The 24,923-nt window shown below is 36.5% G+C and overlaps 1 protein-coding gene across 6 annotated transcripts in view; it reads left to right on the top strand.

The window, feature by feature from the left end:
* FER (FER tyrosine kinase) overlaps positions 1 to 24,923 on the top strand; it is a 302,725-nt gene that overhangs the window by 51,293 nt on the left and 226,509 nt on the right. For 4 of the 6 annotated variants that reach the window (XM_054715017.1, XM_028149768.2, XM_054715018.1 and 1 more), the window contains exons 6-8: positions 15,822 to 16,005; positions 17,960 to 18,097; positions 18,700 to 18,819. In XM_054715017.1, coding sequence (XP_054570992.1) covers positions 15,822 to 16,005; positions 17,960 to 18,097; positions 18,700 to 18,819 — 442 coding nt within the window. Of the gene's footprint in view, positions 1 to 4,690; positions 4,935 to 5,869; positions 5,926 to 15,821; positions 16,006 to 17,959; positions 18,098 to 18,699; positions 18,820 to 24,923 lie in introns of those variants that run through there. The other 2 variants (XM_054715022.1, XM_054715021.1) reach the window with 2 other exon arrangements.

Raw genomic sequence — 24,923 nt, 5'->3', positions numbered from 1 at the left:
CTGCTTGCAGTTTCCTTATCTTTCTTCATCTTACTTATTTTTCATGTATTTCAACCAAAATTTTGAGATTATGACCTCTTTACTAATGTAAACATCTCTTTTAAAATGCTTTTGTAATTTAATTACCTGTTATTTAAGTGAAGAAAAGTAAAAATGGCATCGACTTTGGAGTCATATAGTCTTGCATTAAATTTTAACATTGTGTGAATAGTTTTTAGATTTTCAAACTTCGTGTTAAAATCTAATTACTAGTCCTTTGTTATTTTTAAGAGTGCTTTAGATAATTTAGAAGTACTTACTGAGCACTTTCTGTCTTTAAGTTATTGAGATTAAAGCAGTATTTTCTATGTATTGAAGAAGCTTACCTGTTTCTAGTTGATATTCTAACTTGGGAACTTCAAGTCTTATCATCTTTCAAAATTTAGCATTTATACAAGGGATACTTTGCTAAACCATCAAGAGTAGTTCAGAAATAGTTTTGTACATTTAGCATTGCTACTTAATCTGTCAAAATAGTTAATTTTATAAAGTTCATTACTTAATGCCTGGCTAGCATTCTCAAATTAGTGTTCTATATTATAAATAATCATACTGAAATTCACCCAGAGCAAGTGATGACTTAATCCAACTGTATTATAATCCAACTATGCTAAGTATTTCACACTGCATCTGTATCTGTTAGAGAAAAATTATTTAGGAAAGGAAACACATAATTACTCCCAAGTCTGGATGCCTATTTTTAATGATATTATTTGTTTTTGTTTAAAAATGGAAATCTAATTTTGATGTCATAATAAAGTTTTAAATAGTTCTTATACCTAATGCTTATATTATCAAAGATTATCCACATATTATAATTGTTCTTTATTACTTTGGATCTAGATAAAATACTATTTAGTGTTGTATTAATAGTAGGAAGGCAACCAGAAAAATCTCAAGACTGTAGTTTTTATTGGTATTCTGTGGTGTATTATTTGATTTAATTTCCTGTATTAAAATATGCAAACTTATTTACATTTCTCTTTCTAAAGATATTAGTGATAGTATTTTCCTATTTTCAAGAATTCGATTACTCCCAGTAGATCAACTTATAACCTATAGAATATATATTTTAAAAATAAGTTCTTATGTAATTGTGTTTTATGCATGAGGCATATGTAAATTTCTCTTCCATAATAAAATCAATTGAAACTTTTTTATTCTCATTTTTACATGGAAAAGTATAAAATTATATTTCTGAATATTTTGTTTCTGATTTCAGACTGCATCTGTGCTTAACATGGAAATGGGAGTCCTTTTGTGAAGTTATTTAGTCACTATAAGGATAATGTGATGGCAAATTTTCCAATATTTACAGGCTTATGCCAGAACCTTAGTTCATCTTGATAGGTCAGTCCAGGGCATTCTGGAATGGACACTAGGCACTGCTTGGGTGCTGGCAGCGGATGCCTAAGTTATGGCTCTGGTATCCACAGGTTACTGTAGATTGGTGGAGGTCTTGGAAAAGCTACTTAGAACACCAGTCTGACATATAGCAACCAGCTGGAGAAGAGAAAGGCTTTGAGATAGACAGGGCCTGGAAGTATTTTAAGGGTTAAATTCTGGGTTTGATAGAGAATGGGTTCTGAGTCTAGGGCTCAGTTACTGCAACTGGAGGTTCAGAGTAGCCGCAGATCAGTAGGAAGGCTGGGTTAAAGCTGAAATGCCAAACTCCTGACCCCTGCTGGATGGATTACACAAAATACTTTCAATTTTGAATGTTAGAATTTATATTCCATGGGAATTTAGTTTATGTTCAGTCTAAAATAAAAACTCATTTGCAATATGAATGTAGCATTATTTTAATTAATTTGTTAACATTTTAAATATTAAACTTGTTTTGCTGGGTGCTGTGTTGAGGGAACAGATGTTTGCATTAAATTGATTTGAACTAATTTGGACATTAGTCTATTTTTGGCTATGTATATCTGTTTATTGACTATTTCCTAGACCTTAGTCTATTGATTATTATTTACATGTGCATGGAGAACAACCATAATAAGAGTAGCTGATTGAGCTGAAGTTAATTTAATTGTTTCTTGATAGCAGCACTGAGTTTTAGAATAATAAGTTCTTGAATGCAAAGTACAGAGGTTTTCTATTGTAGATTTAGTTCTGAACATCTTAGTTGGTTTTAAACACATAGTTTTGCCATCAAACAATTTTGTGAATAAATATAGTTTGTATCTGGACTAGCGTTCTGACATAAGCCTGTAAATGTTGGAAAAATTTGCCATCACATCATTCTTATAAAAGTAGATGATTTCACAAAAGAATTACAGGATCATGTTGTCTGTGAATAAAGAGTTTTATTTTTCCTTTTCATTTTGATTTCTTTATTTTTCCTTTTACTTGTTGATTGCCCTAGCTAGAACCTCCAGTATAATGTTGAGTATAAGCAGAAAGAGCAAAGATTTTGCCTTGTTCCTGAACTTGGGGGGAAAAGTCTGCCACCATTAAATATGATGTGAGCTGTAGTATTCAGATATTTTTTTAATTAGGTTGAAGAAATTCCTTTATATTCATTCTTTGTAATGGATGTTGGATTTTTGTATTGATTGAGATGACATTTTTTCTTCTTTTTGATTTAATATGGTGGATTATTTTATTGATTTTCACGTTTCAAATATTGCAACAGCCTCGCATTCCTGGAATGATAGCTCCTCTTGCATATGATGCATTATCATTTTTTATATTGTTGAATATGGTTGGCTAAGTTTTTGTTTATAATTTTAAAAAAATGCTTTTGATGGTTACATTGTTTTTAAAAATATATATATTTTTATTGATTTCAGAGAGGAAGGTAGAGGAATAGAGAAATAGAAACATCAATGATGAGAATCATTGATCAGCTGCCTCCTGCATACCCCCTACTGGGTATGTTAGTCCTATTTTTATTTTGTATTTTTGAGGAGCCTTCATGTTGTTTTTCACTGTGGCTGCACCAATTTATCCCACCAAGAGTACATGAGGGTTCCCTTTTATCCACTTCCTCACCAACACTTATTGCTCCCCTCCCCCTATTTCTTTGCTTTCTATTTAATAGACTTATGCTTTAGTCTTTATTATTTCCTTCTGCGTTGTTTAGGCTTAGTTTGTACCAATTATTCTATTTTCTTGATGTGGAAGCTAAGATCATTGATTTGAGAAATATCTTATTTTCTTTCCTAATGCAGGCATTTAGTACTATGAATATACCTAAGTACTCTTTTGCAACATTATATCCTTTTTATATACAATCGTGTCTTCATATTCATTCAGTTCAAAATACTTTCTTATTTCCTTGTGTTATTCTTTGATCTATAGGTTATTTATAATTGAGTTATTTAATTTTCTAAAGTTATGGCATTTTTCTTGAGATGTTCTATTTTTTATTCATAATTTAATTCCATTTTGGTCTGAAAATATTCTTTTTATGACTTTATTTCTTTATATTTATGTATATGTTATATATCCCATAGTATGGCATATCTTGATTCTTCATGTATATTTGGTAAGACTCTGTGTTCTATTATTGGTTGGAGTGGTCTGTTTGTCAGCTTGGTACAGTTGGTTAATATAGTTATTTAAATATTTAATGTTTTTACTGATTTTCTGTCTACTTGTTCTATCAATTATTGAGATGGGGCAATTGAAATCTCCCACTGTTATTGTGGATTTCTCTGTTTCTTCTTATAGTTCTCTCAGTTTTTTGCTTCATTTATTTTGACACTTTGTTGTTAGGTGTATAACTAGTCAAGATTGTTATATTCTCTTGATGACTCTCTTATCATTATGAAGTGACTTTTATTATCCCTCGCATTATTCTTTGCTGTGTTATCTATTTTATCTGTACAATTTGTTTTCCTTTGGCAGCTTTTAGGATTTGCTTTTCATCATTGGTTTTGAGTAATTTGGTCATGATGTGGTTTTTCTTTTTTACTTGTGTTTGTGGTTTCTGAGCTTCATATAAGAGTTTATAGTTTTAATGAGTGTGGAAAACTTTTTAAGAAAATATATATTTTATTGATTTTTTACAGAGAGGAAGGGAGAGAGATAGAGGGTTAGAAACATTGATGAGAGAGAAACATCAATCAGCTGCCTCCTGCACACCTCCTATTGGGGATGTGTCCGCAACCAAGGTACATGCCCTTGACCAGAATCGAACCTGGGACCTTTCAGTCCATAGTCCGATGCTCATTCCACTGAGCCAAACTGGGTAGGGCGAGTGTGGAAAACGTTTACCATTATATATTCACATATATTTACTGTCACCTCTTCTCTTTCTGCTGTCCTTCAGAGACTCCAGGTACTTGTGTATTAAGCTGCTTGTAACTGTCTCACAGCCTACTGATGCTGTGATCATTTTTTCCCCTTGTCTTTTTTCTCTTCTGTTTTATTTTGGTTAGTTTCTATGGCTATGTCTGTAAATTTACAAATCTTATTTTCTAGTTTACTTAAAGATATACTGAAGTACTAGGAAAGATGTTCAAAATAACTACCTCATACTTATGTATTCTGATGTGACATATTTAATTGATTTTGTATGGATAGAATTACACTAGTGTTTTATATTTACCAAGCCTCAAAATACGGACAATAGCATTTGTCGGAGTTTCTCTTACGTGGGTAGAAGTCTGATTGCTTCTGTTTTATCACACATCATGTTAAGGAAGAAAACAAGACAGGATGAGCCACTTCACAAGACACATGCCCATACGAGTCAGTCTGGAGAAGTTTGAAGGGAGCTCTCCTCACACAATTTTATGACAAGAGAAGGAAACAATCTTTCTTTCAAATTCTTCTTTCTGTATGAGAAATACAAAAGAGTGCTAAGGGATTGGTAAATTCCCTGATTATTTACAATCTCTCACTACGCTATGCAAACGGAATAAGAGGGCACCTATAGCTAGATTGTGGTGAATTAGCTGTTATGTATCATTAAAAAAAAAAAAGTAAAGTTTTCTGTAATTGGCAGTAGATTTTCTTAAATTGTCTCTTCATTAATTATGAATAGTTCTATGATATTTTATAGCCAATTAAATTGATTAGATCCATTGAGTTGTCTCTTTAGAGTACTTTAATTATGAAAACCAGTTTGAAATGAGCTCAGATCTCAGACAGATGGTTAATTTGTGTTTAAATAAATTGAAATTTTAAAAAATGAATAAAACTTTAAAAATCTATGTTAGTTGATTTCCTCATTTTGAGTCAACTAATAATGGTAACTGGCCTTCTTATTCAATAATCTCTAAATCTTAGAGATTTTTAAAAATCAAAATTAGATATGGATGATGAATGGAGGTTCTCTAGAAAAATATTCTGAAATTCAAATTTACCTCTCAGTTCAACATAGAGAAGAAATACATTTGGATACAGGACTTGCTAAAGACCAAAGGAGAGTTTGCTGATTATCAATTCTATTGAAAGTGACCTGAAAGTGAGAGGTTTTCCTTTTTTTTTTTTGGACCTACTTATTAGTACATGATATATTAGCAGCTAACTTAAGGCATGAATGCTTTTCCCTGCATGGAGCTTAATATGATAGGAACTCTACAAGGTCATAAAGAGTAATGTCACTTTTAGTTATTAATCTAAATTTGCATTTGGTTAAAGCTATAGAAATTGAAGTGACAGTTATAATATTCTTATTAGATACTGAAATATGTGGGATGGAATATGCTCCATGATTCACTTATATTCTGGAGGTAACTTCCAAAAAATAAAATGAAAGCATAATTACTTGCTTTGTGCCCTTTTTGCTTAGTTTTATTAAATAAAGCTAAGTTTCACATATAAAGAGGTTAAGAGAAGTTAAATCTTTTTGCTGATTTTCCTCTATATTTTATAGGTGATCTCCTTAACAATATTAGTTTTGGACTTGATTATTAGAACTGATGCAGAAGGTAAAATTGTAATCTTTCTATAACTTTTAACTTTTTAAGAATTTTATTTGTTTAAATTTATTTTTAAAATAAGAACTATAGCAATTCATACATTTTCTTGTTATGTGCCAGGCACTGTTATTTATATTAGGAATATTACAGATAACAAAATATCCAAAAATCCCTGCCTCCATAAGGCTTACATTTTATAGCAGAAGATAGCTAGTTAATTTTAAAAAAGTGAAACATAGTATATTAATTACATGGTAATAATTACAATGGAGAAAACACTATAGGTAGATAGGGTGTTTGGGGGTTGATCAGATTAGTTGTCATAGAGAAAGAGACCTTTAAATAAAGAGTGAAGGAGGTGAGGGAATGAATCATGTGGTTTTATGGGGCAGAGATTACTCCATGACAGAGGGGATAGACAAAGCAAAGTCATTGAAATGGGATCATGTTCAGCATATCTGAGAAGTATTACAGTCATCTGTGTGGCTAGATCTGAAGGATTGATCAGGGAAAGGCATGGAGGTATGAGAATCGGAGGAAGAATGATGGTGGTGGCAAGGGAGACACAGATTATGAAGGGTCTTGGTAGTTCTTTAAAACCCTTTACCATGAGTAAGATGGGAAGCCATTGGTGGGTTTTGAGCAGAGGAATGACATGAACTAACTTACATTTTTACAGGAGAATTCTGGTAGCCTGTTGAAAATAAGAGTCTGAGATTGGGAGAAAGATGGATGTAGAAGACCAGTTGCTTCCAGGCTATTGGAGTAATCCAGGCCCTGGTTTATGCTGCTTTGGACTGGGTGGCAGTAGCAGATGTGATTAGAAGTGGTCAGATTCTGGTTATACAATTGATTCTTGTTATTTTTGGTAGTTATACTCTATAAAATTACTGTGAGAACTAAATTAGCATTACCTGAGTACTGAATCATTGTCTCTAGCAGAGTCACTGTTTTGACAGTTGAGCAATACATCACCAATACACCTAACAATACATTGTTTTGTGTGTGTTTCTTTTTAAAGATACTTTATCCTATCTAATAAAGAGGGGACATGCTAATTGACCATCACTCCATCACAAATATGGCTGCACCCACAGCTGAAGACAAGTTCCCTTAAGGAGCCTTAATGAGCAATCAGCAGGGACCTGAGGCTACCCCCTCCCCTGCCCCCATGGGGCTTGACAGGGGATCTCAGGCCACGCCCCCTACCCGGCAGGGCTTGACGGGGGACCTCAAGGTGTGCTTCCTGTCCTGGTGCTGGGCTAGGGGACCTCAGGCTGCTTCCCCCACCCCAGTGCCAGGCCGGGGGACCTCAGGCCGCACCCCCCACCAGGTGGGGGTTGATAGGGGACTTCAGACCGTGCCCCCCACCCAGGCACCAGGCCAGGGGACCTCAGGCCGCACCTCCAGCCCCAGCACTGGGCCAGGGGACCCGAGGCTGCGCCCCCCTGCCTGGCGGGGCTTGACAGGGATCTCAGGCCGTGCTCCCCATCCAGCGGGGCTTAATGGGGGACCTCAAGGTGTACCCCCAGTGTTGGATCGGGGGAACTCAGGCCTTGCCCCTGGCCCAGTGGGGCTTGACTGGGGACCTGAGGCTGCACCCCCCTCCTGGTGCCAGGCCAGGGGACCTGAGGCTGCGTCCCCCCAGCCCCCTGCCTGGTGGGGCTTGATGGAGGACCTCAAGGCACGCCACCCACCCCATCTGGGGGACCTCAGGCCACGCCCCCCATCCTGGTGCCGGGCCAGGGGTCCTGAGGCTACGCCCCCTGCCCAGCGGGGCGTGACAAGGGTGGGACTGGCCGGGTCTGGATCTAGCCCAATGGGGGGGAGGGCAGGCGGGTCTGGGTCTAATGCGATTTATAGGTGCATGTGGGTGGGTGGGGACTTGACTCTGGGTCCTGTGGTGCACCCCAGACTCTGACAGGAGGAGGTAAAATACATACAGGAGGTAGTAAAATACATTTTACTAATTTTCTTTCATCTCTGACACTTCTATTATAGAGAAAGGGCAAATAGGAATATTAAATTATTTCCTCTAATTAATCCCCTTTTAATGTGCACGAATTTCGTGCACTGGGCCACTAGTTTAATACATATTGTTGAATCATTAACATTGAACCACAGTGTTACAACTCATGATTAAAAGCTTTCTAATGCATCTATTTTCTCCATAAGGCACCTCACACCCACCTTAAACATAAGAATACTAAACTGCACTTCAGCACTATGTTTAGGGACCATTTTAAACAGCAAAATAATGAATAGAAAGCACAAAAAATGTGAAAGTAAATAGATTGTCTTTTGTGAAGGTCAAGCTTACGTAGTTGAGCTTTGTTAGCCTCATAATATTGTTTATAGCATGACATGTATGCACACTCTGTTGTTACAAACATTAAACAGATTTGTTAACAAGTGGTGGCAAAAGAATTATAATTTATGTAGAAGAGAAAAAAGTTGGATGGTTTACTCCCTGCTGATTGATTCTATGCCCTGCTCATTGCCTTTCATTAAAACAAAACAAAGTATACAGCAACAGAGGTACAGTTCTGTATCTGTCAATGAGAATTTATTCACTTTGTATACTTTGTATTAATTTTCAGCTCTAATGTAGTTATTTAAAAGCTAAGCAAGTATAATAGTGATCTGAGATATTTTGAGCCAACAAGCTTTTGTGGCAAGAATCATTAGTTTCTTTGCGATATATTTTGTTAGATGAATAGAATTTTAAAAAATTTACCTGCAATTTTGAATTTTACACAGTATTATTATTTCCTGAATTTATTTACATAGTCTCAATGGGACCCTAAATATTTAAAACAAGTAAGGAAAAAAATATAATAGAATTTCTTTCCAAATCATACCAAACTTTTCATTTTCCTACAATGAAAGGGAGGGAGGGTGCAGGGTAGTATAGACAGAATAATCAGTCAATCATGTGACTGTGCCAAGTACACATTATAACCAATGCACAGGTATATGTGAGCTGTAGAGTACAAAAACAGGTCCCCCAATCTCTATGAAAACATATACCTCCCAAAAAAATTTAGTTTTAAGTCCAAAGCTTTTAAAATAATTTATTACCATTATTTTTATGTACTGGAATCTGCCTTCAATGTTTTCAAAGGCTTAAATTTTTTTTCTTCAAATCGTGTTAAATAATCATGATAATTAGATTTGGCTATAATAGTTTTCTTTAGCTTATTTATCATACACTAAATCTGATAAGGAAAAAAGTATCTGGGAACTTCTTAACTTTTCTAATGTTATTTTGGATTACAAAATCTTAGTGAGGTGAGTATTGCATATTTAGTGAATTCTACACCAGCTAGAAAGACATATGGGAACTATGCAGTTTAAAAATCTGTACAAATAGGACAGACGGGTGGTTTAAATGTTTTAAATGTCTCCATGAAAATGTTTCTGAGAGTGTGACTCTTGAAGTTACATGCTAATAAAACCTAGTAATAATTAGAAATAATAGAGTTCATATAAAAAGTAATATTTAAAAAATAACATCATGTATGGAATTCATTGAATTCACTAGTTATACCTTTTAAACTTATAATAAAATTAAAAAAATATTTAAAAAAAGTTTTAAATATATCTTTATTATTGAAAATACTACAGATTTTCCTTTTCCCTCTCATTGATCTCCTCCACCCTACTCTTGCCCCTTCTCAGGCCTTCACCACACTATTTTCTGTGTCTATGGGTTATGCATATCCTACATAAGAAAGAGGTAATATGCAAATTGACCATCACATCATCACAAGATGGCTGCCTATGATCAGGCTGGCAGGGGGGTTAGTGAGGGACAACCAAACGACTGAACAAGAAGGCTTTGTGGGGTGACCATGCTGGCAAGGTGGTTAGTGAGGGATGACCAAACGACTGAACAAGCAGGTTGTGTGGGGCGACCAGACTGGTGGGGGGGCTGTGAGGGGTGACCAGGCCAGCAGAGGGGGACAGTTGGGGGCAACCAGGCCAGAAGGGGGGGCAGCTGGGGACAACCAGGCCAGCAGGGAGGGGCAATCAGGCCAGCATGCAGAGGCAGTGAGGGGTGATCAGGCCTGCAGTGGGGGCAGTTATGGGCAACCAGGCAGGCAGGCAGGTGAGCGATTAGGAGCCAGTGGCCCAGGATTGTGAGAGGCATTGGGCCTAAACTGGCAGTCAGACATTCCCTGGGGGTCCCGGATTGGAGAGGGGACAGGCTGGGCTGAGGAGACTGCCCCCTCCCCGATGCACATCTTTCATGCACCGGGCCTCTAGTATGTATATAAGTTATAATGAAATTTAATAAATTAGAACACAATACTGAAAAATTCTGTCCTGGTATATGCTTGCTTTATTTTCTTATTATGAACATTTGGACTCTAGAAGACTTTTTTATTATTCGAAATCAATTTATCTGTATACTGGTAAGTGCAATGATCTTTTGAATTGTAGTCAGAATTTGTCGAATTTCAAGTGACAGAAACTTAAAATACTAGTAGCTTAAAAATGATAAACCAAAACAACAACAACAACAAACTGCCACACATAAAAAAAGCCACTTTAAAGAAAAGGATCCTAGAAAGGGCTTTGGCAGCTTCTCGAGTTCAGGGACTTTCACTCTTTTCAGGCATTAATGTGACTTAGCTCCCAGCCAAAGGACTGGTTTCTTTTTGGTCAGGTATGCACTTTGAATCTTGGACGTCAGTTTAAAATAGAAGTCTCCTCCTGACTTGTCTGGATAGGGAGAAAAAGGGGTTGTCATTTTTAAGGAAGGATGTGGGGCTGGCCATAAATGTATCAATGGCATTGACTCTTAGGGACTTTTTTGAAATGTATTTCTGCAGGAAGGATGCTAAGTAGCAATGTTTATAGGTAAATACAGTATTCTATGACAAAACAATTATAGTAACTTAACAGTAGGGGAAGGTGTTCCTGAGGGCATTAAAAGTTATGTGCGATTATTATTATTGAAGTGATTTATTAATTGCTAAATTAAAAAAATATCCCTAGTGTAATATAGAGTGAGTTAAAACTTCTATAGCAATTTATATTAACTGAGACAAAAATTTTTGTTTCTGAATGTACATTAAACAGATTTTAAAATCCTATATAATAAATAGCTAATATGTTAATTAGACCGAACAGCAGAACAACCATACAGATGACCTTCCAGATGAAGCTGGGGCTGTGAGGGCCAAGCCCCTTGCACAAATTTCGTGCATTGGGCGTCTAGTTAAAATATAATAGAATAAAAAAATCGCAGAGCATTCTTCATATAGTAAGGTGATGAATTATTTCATGAATTGTTATCTCAGTTACATATTTAAAACTTTGTATGATTATTTACTGGTTAATGAAATAAAATATATTATCCAAATATATTATCCTGTGGGTCATTCATAACTTGAAAGTGAGAAAACCCACTGCTTTAGTGGCTAATGTTATTTTTTTCTGATTCCCTCAGATAGATCGGAATTAATATGTTTGCTCTTATCCTCCCACTCCAGTGTTAGAACCTCTTTCCAGTCAACAGCGAGAGAGGTCAGGGAGATGCCCTAGTGTTACATTATTTTATAATCGAGAAATTATGTCGTAAAGTTAAACAAGTGTTCTAGGGCAATCTTTTGTGAATAACTTGAACAGTTATTAATATCATCATGTGCATGAACAGCTAAGGGAGCATGGTTAGAGATTTATGCTCTGTAAAAGAATGATGGGCAGCTCCCTAGGAGAAGTGAGTGGTGGTTCTAGTACTTGGAAGCACTGGAATTTGTTGGTAAGAGACATGCTAGTCTGCTAGAAAGGTTTGTTTCCTTTTCCACTACCTGGATGTAGTTTCTGTGCCTCAGAATTAGAGGGATGATAAGAAAATCAAGGGAATTCTTCTGTTGCTCTGCCTGGGCATGGATTAGGGGTCTAAGGTCTCATCTCTGCAAAAACTCTGACTTTTTCTCTGCTTTTGGCTCTGGGCTGGAGATATTCTCCAATAGAGAATGTTTTTCTGATCCCTACCCACCAGGAATACTCAGATAGGTGCTGAACCTAAACAGAGTGGCCGCAGAGGAGAGCCTCTGGTGTCGGAAATTCTCACCATAACATCTGTTTTGGGGAGAGGATTCATTTGGAGGACTCTCCTTGGGAAGAGAGCAAAAACTAATAAATATTTTGAAGAGTTTATTCCATAAATGTATGTAATTGGCAAGAAATACTTATTTGATTTACATAAAAATTAAAGATTTACTTAAAATTTTTATAGTTATTTATTCATATTATCTATCTGTAAATATTTTCTGAATAGTTTTAGTAAAGGAGCCACAAAAAGTTTTAGTTCAAAATATTTTTATTATCTCCTAGACTTGTCCTACATCAAGTCTTAATTTTTGTGCTTTGATTTTCAAGTCTTTCACAACCTAAAATTGCCCTATTTATACAGACATTTTCTTAATTTCCTCAAAATTTACTCTCTTTGAGCTTATTTCTTTGCCTACCTAGGTACCATTGCTTGTTATTTCTATGTTTTCACTCGGTAGTCGAAATCACCAGACCATGGGCTTTAGGTCAAGGACTCTGCTTTGCTGAATACTGAGTTACCAGTGTTTAGCACAATTCTCAGTGATAATCAGTTAATAATATTCATTGAATGAAAGGAAGGAAGAGAGACAGTAGTGGGGTGAAGGCATGTGCTGGGGGGTGGGAGCGGCCAGGGAGATGAAAACGAGACATATATAATACTTGCAACAATGAAGAATTTAAATTAAAAAAGGGAGGAAGGGAGGGGGTAGGGAGGAAAGGAGGGAGGGAGGGAGGGAGGGAAGGAAGGAAGGAAGGAAGGAAGGAAGGAAGGAAGGAAGGAAGGAAGGAAGGAAGGAACTAACTGAAAAAACACATAAGATTTCTCAAGGAGAGAAACCAAGATGGCGGCATAGGTAAACACCTAAACTGCTGCCTCGCACAACAATTTCAAAACTACAACTAAAAGACAAAACGGACCACAGGAAGGCTTGCTGATTGGAAATTCTACAACCAGAAGGAAAGAGAAAAGCACACTGAGACTCAGAGGAACTGCAGAAGGCAGAGGTATGGAGGTGCGCGAGCAACTGAGTACGCAGCTGGCTTTCTCAATCGGGAGGGAGACAAAAGCTCCCGACAGCTCTGAACTCCAGTTCTGGGAGAGACTCTGGGGACCCAGACTCATTCGGGAAGAAACTGGACTGTCTGGCAGCAGGCGAAACTCGACGGCGGCTTTCTCTCAGAGGTGCTTGCAGCGATTACCGCAGGACACTGAGACCCAGGGGCCTCATAGGGCAGGGCTGAAGGGAAGCCGTTGTTGTCTGCTCCACCGTGAGACTCCGCCCCATCCAAGCTGAGCACAGAGGTTTTTGCAAGTCTTGTCTCATAAGGTTGTCTCCAGCACAGAAGCTCTCCTGGCATAGACACATCTGATCCTCACAGCCAATTGGCCTGGAGGTCAAATCCTTCCAGGGATACCAACAACAATCAATGCTTAACTACAACAAGACTGTGCACACAGCCCACAAAGGGGTGCATCAAGAGTGTCCACCTCAGGTAACTGGGGAGGCTGAGCCACTGGGCCCTATAGGACACCTAGCACACAAAGCCACTCTATCAACTCAGGGAAGCAGCCAAAATGCGGAGACAAAGAAACAGGTCACAAATGAAAGAAATGGAGGAAAACAAAAGACTGGATATAGAGTTTAAAACCATGGTTATAAGGTTTTTCAAGAATTTTCTAGAAAAGGCCAATAAATTTAGCGAGACCCTCGAGGATATGAAAAAGGACCAACTAGAAATTAAGCATACACTGACTGAAGTAAAAAATAATATACAGAGATCCAACAGCAGACTAGAGGATCCCAAGAATCAAGTCAAAGATTTGAAATACAAAGAAGCAGAAAACACCCAACTGGAAAAGCAAAAAGAAAAAAGAGCCAAAACCGGTTTGGCTCAGTGGATAGAGCGTCGGTCTGCGGACTGGAAGGTCCCAGGTTCGATTTTGGTCAAGGGAATGTACATTGGTTGCGGGCACATCCCCCGATGGGGGGTGTGCAGGAGGCAGCTGGTCGATGTCTCTCTCTCATCGATGTTTCTAGCTCTCTATCCCTCTCCCTTCCTCTCTGTAAAAAAAAATCAATAAAATATATATTTAAAAAAAAAAGAAAAGAAAAGAAAAAAGAATCCAAAAAGTTGAAGATAGTGTAAGGAGCCTCTAGGACAACTTCAAGTGTACCAATATCCGAATTATGGGGGTGCCAGAAGAAGAGAGAGAGCAAGATACTGAAAACCTATTTGAAGAAATAATGACAGAAAACTTCCCCCACCTGGTGAAAGAAATAGACTTACAAGTCAGGAAGCACAGAGAACCCAAAACAAAAGGAATCCAAAGAGGACCACACTAAGACACATCATAATTAAAATGCCAAGAGCAAAAGACAAAGAGAGAATATTAAAAGCAGTAAGAGAAAAACAGTTAGTTACCTACAAGGAAGCACCCATACGACTGTCAGCTGATTTCTCAACAGAAACTATGCAGGCCAGACAGGAGTGGCAAGAAATATTCAAAGTGATGAATAGCAAGAACCTACAACCAAGATTACTCTACCCAGCAAAGCTATCATTCAGAATTGAAGGTCAGATAAAGAGCTTCACAGATAAGAAAAAGCTAAAGGAGTTCATCACCGGCAAACCAGTATTATATGAAATATATCTACATTATATTTAAGAAGAGGAAGAAGAAGAAAAAGGTAAAGATAAAAATTATGAACAACAAATACATATCTATCAACAGTGAATCTAAAAATCAAGTGAATAAAAAATCTGATGAACAGAATAAACTGGTGAATATAATAGAATGAGGGGCATAGAAAGGGAGTGGACTGACAATTCTCAGGGGAAAGGGGTGTGGGGGGTGCGGGAAGAGACTGGACAAAAATTGTACACATATGGATGAGGACTGGTGGGGGGAGGGGGTAAGGGCAGAGGGTGGGATGGGAACCGGGTGGAGGGGAGCTATGGGGAGAAAAAAGAGGAACAATTGTAATAATCTGAACAATAAAGATTTATTTAAAAAAAAGATTTCTCAAAATTCTTTAAAATGTTAAAGCCTGTTAATTGTGCATTTAAGGCTTCCTTCCTTTCCTCCCTCCCTCCCTCCCTCCCTCCTTCCCTCCTTCCCTCCCTCCCTCCCTCCCTCCCTCCCTCCCTCCCTACATTCTTCCTTGGAAGGAGGGAAGGAAGGAAGGGAGGGAGGGAGGGAGGGAGGGAGGGAAGAAGGAAGGAAGGAAGGAAGGAAGGAAGGAAGGAAGGGAGGGAGGGAGGGAGGGAAGGAAAGGAGGGAAGGAGGGAGGAAGGGAAGGAAGGAAAGGAAGGAAAGGAAAGGAAGGTAGGAGAAAGAGGGAGGAACTATTGTCTATTTTGTCTTTCTTTTACCTTTCCAGACTTGTCTCATCTTTTAAGGTCTGTTTTCTCCACAAAGTGTCCCCCAACTTCCCTTGTCTTTGTTGGTATCTCAAACATAGACCTCAAAATTTAACATTTACAAAATTTCTTGTTTTCTTGGTGATATATACACACTGTTGTTCTAATTTGGTGTAAGCTGCTTGAACATGAGAAAGATCATATATCTGTACAGTTTTACAAATAAATTGTACATTATCCTTCATTCACTAAACAGTTACTGCAGTGCATGCCTCCTTCAGAGCGGCCTCTGTACAAAGTATTGGCAAATAAATAGTACTTTGCATAGAGCTAAAGCACATAGTGTATGTTCAACAAACTTTTGATTAGCCATAAAATGAGTGAAATAACATAAAATAGTGGTGGCTCTGTGTGCACACAGAGAAGATAAAACTTGTTTATTATCTCTCTTATAACTGTCTTCAATGATTTCTTCAGGGAAAGAAACGGAAAAGGCCAAGGAGCGTTACGACAAAGCCACAATGAAACTTCATATGTTGCATAATCAATATGTATTGGCATTGAAAGGGGCACAACTTCATCAGAATCAGTATTATGACACCACCCTTCCTCTGCTTCTGGACTCCTTACAGACAATGCAAGAAGAAATGATAAAAGCACTGTAAGTTACATTTTGTATTTTACATAAAATCCTGTCATAAAATGATTTTAACATTAGTTGCTCTCCTACTTAAGCTTTTGTGTAAAAGTTGTCTATGTTTTGTGAGCTTCATTATTGACCCAGACCCATGGGTGTTTCAGACCTGTTTTACCTCAATTCTTCTTGATTTTCACTTCAGGTATCCCTTTAGTTTATGCTTCTCTCCTAAACCTTCTAGCCAACCCCAAGAATTTCCCTTCTTTTTTATATGTGTTTGTTTTGCTCCAATTAAAAGGAAATTTATATGAAAAAAATTTTAATAGTTGACAAATATTAAGAAGTGGAAATCTGTCTCCACAGGGTTGGGAATTTAAATTTTGAGCAACAGAAAAGCCTGAAAAAAATATTTTTTGAAGGTTTATTTGCTATATTCTTGTTGTATGAGATTAAAATCAACAAATGTTTATTAGACTTCTAATGTCTGCAAAGCACATTGAATATAAAGATGAGTAGGCCACAATGTTTGCCTTCAAGGAGATAACAGTATATGTTGGTTAATGCACACATGTGTACCGAACATATTGATTTAAGACAATAGAAAAATGTAAGCCACCCTTTGGTAGACTTCATCTCCCTTATTAGCTGGGTTAGGTGATCCCTTATTTTCCCAAGAAGATAAAGTGTTTTTAGTCAACTTAAATATGTATACTTTTAAGGTTGTTAATAAAAATAATGAAATTTCTATTTAAAACATTTAATAAATACATTTAGTTACATCTACTTTCAATTACATAGTGTTTATTCAGAAATATTTATTTTCCTACTCTCCATTTAATGAATCAATAGTTTTCAAACTCTTCACATGAATCTTCAATAATATTATTTTCATCATCACTAGGACATCTTTTAAAGACATATGATGGTTTCCCACAGCATATTATCTTTACTTGTTAAGAAATTGGTTTAGACCTAGCATTTAAAAAATCCAACCATGATGCTATCACTGAAATTGAAACCCATGTCACAAGTACTCATTCATATAATGTTAGACTTCATGCCCCCGCTCCATTTGTCTTAAAGGTGAATATTAATGATCTCCACATCATAACGACTTTCTGTATTTCTTTAAAAGGTATTTAGATAGGCTATTTACATTTGTATCATTCAGTACTTTGAATTATTATTAGTTCATATCCTCAGGGATACTTACTAAATTCTTATTAAATTTCTCTGTCTCCCCCCTTTTAAATAATGGTGTCTATCAGGTGATTTTTATAATCATTCCAAACTAGCACTGCTTGAAGCAGTTTAAGTCTAATTTTTCTTTGCCCAAACATTATTTTGTTATTTAAAATAAAATAACTGAGAAAATACTTCATAATAAGACAAATTTGGTAATGATTTTGGAAAAGAAAAACAGAGAATACCTTGTATTTATTTGGGAATATGCAGGATAAACTTGTCTGTCCATACTTGTTACTGAGGCCAGTAATGACCAATGGCATAGCATTCTCAAGTTGGGATCAGGTCTTTGCAACAGAATAGTTTTTCCTTTTGCATTTATTAGGTAATGCTAAAAATTTTTTTGACATTTTTGCTACTGAGTGGAGGCCAGGAGGAGATATCTAGATGTCATTGAAGTTAAGAGAGCAGAGGCCCAGGAGCAAGAGAAGACCCAAGTGGCAGGGCATATGAGGAAGTTGCAGATACTAGAAAGAAACATTAAAGAGACTATTGTGGACCCACAGCTCCATGTTACGGAATCCAACATTTCTATGATAATGTTGAGAAACAGAAAGCGATCAACACTGACATTACATTTAAACACCTCAAATACAGGTTGGAAAAGGTACATAAAACTACCATCTGTAAATATTGATACTATATTTCTTATGTTTGTTATTCTAAATCCTTTCTGGTTCTATGTTTTTTTGATAAACTTTAAAATGTTGTAAAATTTTATTTTTGTTTTCAGAAAAGGCATATTTGATGAATACAGCCAGATAACTAGTCTTGTTACGGAGGAAATAGTGAATGTCCATAAAGAGATTCAAATGTCGGTTGAGCAGATAGACCCTAGCACAGAATACAATGATTTTATAGATGTTCACAGGTATGTATGATATTTTCATTCTTCTTTTAGTGTTAATAGCAATATTATTTTTATAACATATAATATTTAACTAAATTGAAATAAGAGCTATTGATGAGCTTGTTAGGACATTAGATATTTCAGATTAATTTGTCTACTTTTAATTATTTTCAAAGTCTTTTCTCCAAGATTATAACTGTTTATATAGTGATCTTTAAAAATTTTAGGATTGTCACTATATAATTTCTTAAGCCTGTATTTAATCCATCCATGAAAGTGTCTTTTCTTTTTAACATTTCTATAGTAATAGTACTATGACTTTGTGTATTAAATTTTATAATGTATCAATTACTTCTCCAAGCATTCATCATCTTATTTTATATTCATTACCATTATGACAGGAATAAAACCACTTAATATCTGCATTCTATAAATGAGGAAATTAAGGTTGAAATTACATGACTAGATCTTTGCTGCCTGGGGTTTAATATGATTTATTTTATTGATGTTTACTTTGTGAATATAGTTTTTGATGAGAAAATATATTCTGCCTTTGGTGTGTACTAAGATATATCATGATAGGCTATTCATATTAATCAAAATGATTTGGCGTGCTTTACTAGAACATCAGCTGATAAAGAGCAAGAAGTTGAGTTTGATACTTCCTTACTAGAAGAAAATGAAAATCTTCAGGCAAATGAGATTATGTGGAATAATTTAACAGCAGAAAGTTTGCAAGTAACGTAAGTATTTGCAAAACCTGAACGCTTTAAATATTGCTATTTTTATTTATAGTTGTACATTCTGAAATTTAAAATCCCAATTTTTATTTTTTGCAAGTAATGAAAAGTAAATTAAAAATAAACCGTTCGGCCAGTGTTGCTCAGTGGATGAGCGTCAACCTTTGAACCAGAACGTCACTGTTCAATTCCCAGGCAGGGCACATGCCTGGGTAGTGGGCCCAGTCCCCAGTGAGGGGTGTGTAGCAGGCAGCTGATCAATGATACTCTCTCATCATTAATGCTTCTGTCTCTCTCTCCTTTTCCCTTCCTCTCTGAAGTCAATAAAAACATATTTTAAAAACAGAAATAAATAAACTGATTGTTGTTTGGTCAGAATGAAATGTTTTGAGGAATATGTTAACTTTTACTCATTGTTCACTAATTAATTTTGGTAATTCCAAAAATCAAAATTCTGTGCAATATATTCATTCTGTTATTGCTAATATCTTATATTGGAATTATACTTTATTCTTTTCAAAGCTTACTTTTTAAAAATCCATTTCATTCTCAGAACTTACTGGCAGAACCATTTTGGAAATGAAGACATACATGAGTGTTTAGTGATAAGAGACTTGTAGATGTCAGCAGCATTTAGTACAAAACTTTGACTTTTAATTGAGTTCTCCTTAAGCAGGGATGTCTTCTATTATAGGCTAGTAAAAGAGTTCTTTCTTCACTTTGTTGTTGCTATTTCATAAAATTTTAAGGATTTTTGAGAAATCTTAATGTGTTTTTTTAGTCCTTTCCAAATGTTAAAGCCTGTTAATAATACATTTTTGAATTTAGAAAATATAATTAAGCGATTCTACTCTTATATATTTAACCTATCTCTTGATTTTATCAGGAGGAACACAAAGAAACATATCTATTAATAAGCCCTATATGTACTTGTTTCTGTGCCAGAACCACAACTAGAAATGATTATGTACTCAATTGCTTTTTAATATTGGGCATGTTATATCATCTGACCTGTTGGAAGTTTATCTCAAAAGAGTCAGCCAAAGTCTCCATCTAATACAATTAAACAATCTCCTTTCTGTGTTCAGTAACAGTGTTGTAGGTAAGTAACTGAATGGGATTGAAGAAACTAACAATGCTTGTCACTTGTATAAGATGAAGGCTTAGTAATTATGGTGGACTGACTGTTGCTGAGAGGAATGGAGGCATGGGAGTACCTGCCTTAGAAGGTTTTTCCTAGCAGCTATGTTGGGATTCTCGAAGATGTGACCCAAGGTTTGAAGCCCTTCGTAATAGTTTCACTTTGGTTTTAGATACACTGTTACAATGTCAGTTATCTGTAAACCAGTGATTCTCACCCTGGGTGAGTTTTGTCCCGAGGAGAAATTTGACAATAAATATCTGGAGACATTTTTTTTATTAGGTGGGAAAGTGTTACTGTTATCTATCTAGTGGGTAGAAACCATGAATGCTGCTGAACATCCTTCAGTTACAGAACTGCCTCCTACAGCAAAGAATTATCTGGTAAAAATGTCAAAAGTGTCGAGGTTGAGTAACTCTGCTCTAAACAATAGAGTTGAATGACGATAGGATTTCTCAATTTTAGTGACAAATTCCATTTCTTAATTCCTGTGCTGCTTGGTGAAGGAATATGATACAAATTACTCCTGTTTTTTTTTTTTTTTTTTTTTTAACTATTACATTGCTCCCCAGTAATTTATTCATCAAAAATATATTTACTGTGGACATATGCTAGTACAATAGTGTGGTAGGCCTGGGGTGGTGGTGGTAGGCGTGGGGTGGAGTGGGTCAGTGGTGGAAAAAAATGGGACACCTATAATACTTTCAACAATAAAGATGAATTAAGAAATATATTTACTGTATATTTAAGTTTCCAAGGGTTAATCCTTTCAAGGATTTTATACTAAAACTAGAGGCCCGGTGCACAAGATTTGTGCACTGGGGGCGAGGGTGGTTCCTCAGCCTGTCCTGTGTCCTCTCGCAGTCCGGGAGCCCTCGGGGGATGTCCGACTGAAAACTTAGGCCTGGGGGCTGGAGAGGCTCCCACCACCACCGCTGACCTCGCCAGCCTTGAGCCCTGTGGGAGCGCACTGACCACCAGGGGGCAGCTCCTGCATTGAGCGTCTGCCCCTGGTGGTTAGTGCACATCATATCTACCGGACGTTTCGCCATTCAGTCAATTTGCATACTAGGGTTTTATTATATAGGATGAATCAATTTATTTTAATAATCACCAAAAAAGAATGAGCAGATAGATTTTGGAGTGTAACGTGGTAAGATTAAAAATAACTACCTGTTATAAGCTTATGTAAAATAAAAGATTTTTATAGCCAAAGAAGAATTTAGTTTATTGCTTTTCAGGGTATAAGGACAGCAAAACTAGTTATTCTCATAAATCATTATTTCTTAATTATGATGATGAAGCAATGAACAAAAATGTAATAAATTCAAGACTACATCTTTGATAATGTAATAGAAGACATATTTACTGAGGCAAAAAATTAGCTACATTTCACTGAGTAGTTTCTAAATTTAGGAATGAGTTTAAGATTAGGTTTTCCTTAAGAATTTTATTCCAGGAATGAGTTATTTAATGTGTCTGTTGGCACTGTCAAGATATTCTAAGGTAATTTCATTAATTGTATGTAATGCAAGAGGAAAATCTATCTTTTTAACATGATATTAGTGCTTTAAAGTTAAACTAATACAGGGTGGGACTAAAGTAGGTTTACAATTGTTTGTATGGAAAATAATACAATAAATAATAAATAATCATACCCTAGGCCTTTTCTTTCCTGAGGAATTAATTTATTAATTTTGTTATTGATTGTGTTGAAATATTATGTCCAATAGAAATGAATGAAACAAGCAAACAGATAGTTTCTGAAAAATAAATGCAAATGACCAGTAATGCTATGAGAATTAAATATGAGTTTTTTGTGTTTTTCTTAAAAGAAGCTATTTCACCTACCAGATTGGCAAGGATTCAATAATTTGATAATACCCAGTGTTGTGTAGGTTATAGAGGAATAAGCCTTCATGAAGTCTTGGCAGAAATGAAAACTAATGTAACCTATTTGGAGGATAATTTGGCTATATATATAAAAATTCAACTTGCACATACACTTTGATTTAGGAATTCTACTTCTAGAACTTTAGCCTACAAATATGCAAAGATATGTATGTGTATAGCCATAATATGGTCGGTTGCCTAAGTCTGAATCCTGACAGTACAGTTTATTACCTTTGTGAAACTGGTCAGATTACTTAATTCCTTTATGCTTCATTTTCCTTAAATGTAAAATGGTCCAACTCATAGTGTTAACATTCTGTGAATAAATATAGAATGTATGGAATATTCCTTGGCACATGGTACAGTTTATGTATTATTTTTTCTTTTATTACTATTTACATTAAGGACTGTAAGCACAATGCTTAGATTTTTCAGGGGCCTCTAGAAATATTTGATATCCGAATTTTTTTTTTGTTAGTTCAATGATCTGAAAAGAAAACTGCTAGAAGGTATAATATGTCACTTCATTAATTATTAAATTCAGAATACACAAAAATACTTCAAATAATTCGTAGGTTAAATTTTCTCACTTTTAATATCTGCATATGAATGAGGGTTTCTGAGAAATCACTTTTTAATATATACTAGTGGCCCAGCGTATGAAATTCATGCACATTGAAAGGGAATTAATTAGAGGAAATATTTTAATATTGCTATTTGCCCTTTCTCTATAATAAAAGTGTGAGAGATAAAAGGAAATGTGTACAATGTATATGAAAATAATACATAATTTTATTAATAAATAAACAACAAAATGATATAACAACAATAACAAACTCATAATATAAAAACAACATTGATGCAAATAATGACTGATAAAGTGATTAAACTTATTCTAATATCTCCGTGTATACCACATTAAGAGTGAAAACACTTTCAGAGTGCTTGACTAATTTCCCTTGAGATAAAGTATTTACAACTTTAACGTCACATCCTCTTCGAACTCGAGAGAAAGCAACATATAATTGACCATGTGCAAAAACGGGTTCAGGTAGGAATATTATCACTCTGTCTAGAGTTTGTCCTTGTGATTTATTAATAGTCATTGCAAATGCTGGCATCACGGGAAACTGTCGTCAAATTAATTTAAATGAGAGGCCAGTGTCAGATGGGGACAAATCAGTTCTTGGAATCAGAACAACCTCTGCAGATCCTGTTAATACTTCAGCTTCGATAATGTTAGGTAGCAATCTTTTGATAATAAATCTGGTACCATTACAAAGACCCCATTTACTGTTAAGATTTCTCAATAGCATGATGATTGCACCGACTTTCAATTTTAACTTATGACACAGCATTCCCGAAGGAGTAATACTATTAAGAAATTCAATAGGAAAATTTTCCTTTTCATCATCATCTGTTGAGTCAATGGAATCATCACTCAAATAGGTGTGAAAATCTCCATCAAGTATATCCAAAATTTCTTCATTTAATTTTTGAACGTGCTCATTTTTTGGACAAAGAATTGCATGTTTAGATATATTTTTAATATTATCTATAGATATACTATTTCCAAAGGTGGCTTCAATAATAGATCCATTAAAAATCATTTCATGGGGAATTTCAATAATATCCATTCCTAAATGAATACTGCTATCAAGTTTGCCATCTCCAAGTTTTACTAACCATTCACTATAAGTAGAATCCTCTGATCTCATATTTGTTTTAAGAGACAACTGTCTGAAACATCCCCAAACACTACAGTACTTTAAACTCGTTTGTACTATGGCCAATCGTATAGCATGGTGACACAAAAATCTCCTCTGAAAAGAACTTTTCCACCAAATGCAACATTCAAATTAGCGCCATCGAGAGCTTTATATGTATGGCACGTGTGCAAGTCAAAGTTTATTTTTAAATTTCCAGTGTGTGTCATATGTACCGGTTGGTCGGATGGATGGACAAATGTTGGTCACTTAGCCTTTTATCTATACAGATTATGAGCCATGATTTTACCTTTTTAAAAAATTATCCTTTAATACCTCCAAAGCACAATGAGTAAGAATCTGAAGGTTTATTTGGCTTCTGTATGGTTTCTAGGACAAAGTTCTTTCCTTTACCCACCACTCACTTCTCTCCTTTTACTCTTGAATGTTAATTCCAACATAATTTTTGTAACCCCTCTTGAAAAGGATCCCACCAAGTTTTTGATAGTCCATATGATAAAACTCACAGAAAAATACAGCATGAGACTTTCATTCTCTCACTAACCTCTTCATATAACTGTAATTCCTCAGCCTCTAAAGAATGAAAAAGGAAAATAAAAGTGCCTTCTCTCATGTCAAGGCCTTTCTCAGTCAGGCAACCACAAAAAGAAAGAATGAGCCTACAATTCATGCCATGTAATCTCTATCAGGCATAATTCAAATCAAATCCCATCAGGCAAAGTCTGGGATAATTAAAATGTATAAGAGAACAGTGGTGACCTGGGGGAGAACTTATGAAACCTTGCCTCCTGCTTTTGCTGAATATTCTTTTTGTTATGCTAGACTCCAAGCCCCGATCGGGGACCTGGTCAGGTGGCTGCGGGCGCTAACCCATGCTGCCTGCCCCGGTCCATGATCCATGATGGTGGACTTGGGCAGGTGGCTGCGGGCGCTAACCCATGCTGCCTGCCCCGGTCCATGATCCGTGATCAGGGACCTGGTCAGGCGGCTGCGGGTGCTAACCCACGCCACCTGCCCCGGTCTGCAATGGGGACTTGGAGTCAGCCGCCGCTGGTGGCAGCTGACTCCAAGCCCCAAACACGGACCTGGGCAGGTGGCTGTGGGCGCTAACCCACGCCACCTGCCCCCGTCCGTGATGCGTGATCGGGGACCTGGGCAGGCGGCTGCGGGTCCTAACCCACACCACCTGCCCCAGTCTGCAATGGTGGCGGCTGACTCCAAGCCCCAATCACGGACCTGGTCAGGCGGCTGGGGGCGCTAACCCACGCCACCTGCCCCCGTCCGTGATGCGTGATCGGGGACCTGGGCAGGTGGCTGCAGGCGCTAATCCATGCCTCCTGGCCCGG

This window comes from Eptesicus fuscus, chromosome 4 (assembly GCF_027574615.1).
Source record: "Eptesicus fuscus isolate TK198812 chromosome 4, DD_ASM_mEF_20220401, whole genome shotgun sequence".
Lineage (NCBI taxonomy): Eukaryota > Metazoa > Chordata > Mammalia > Chiroptera > Vespertilionidae > Eptesicus > Eptesicus fuscus.
This window is presented reverse-complemented; position numbering and strand designations above follow the sequence as displayed.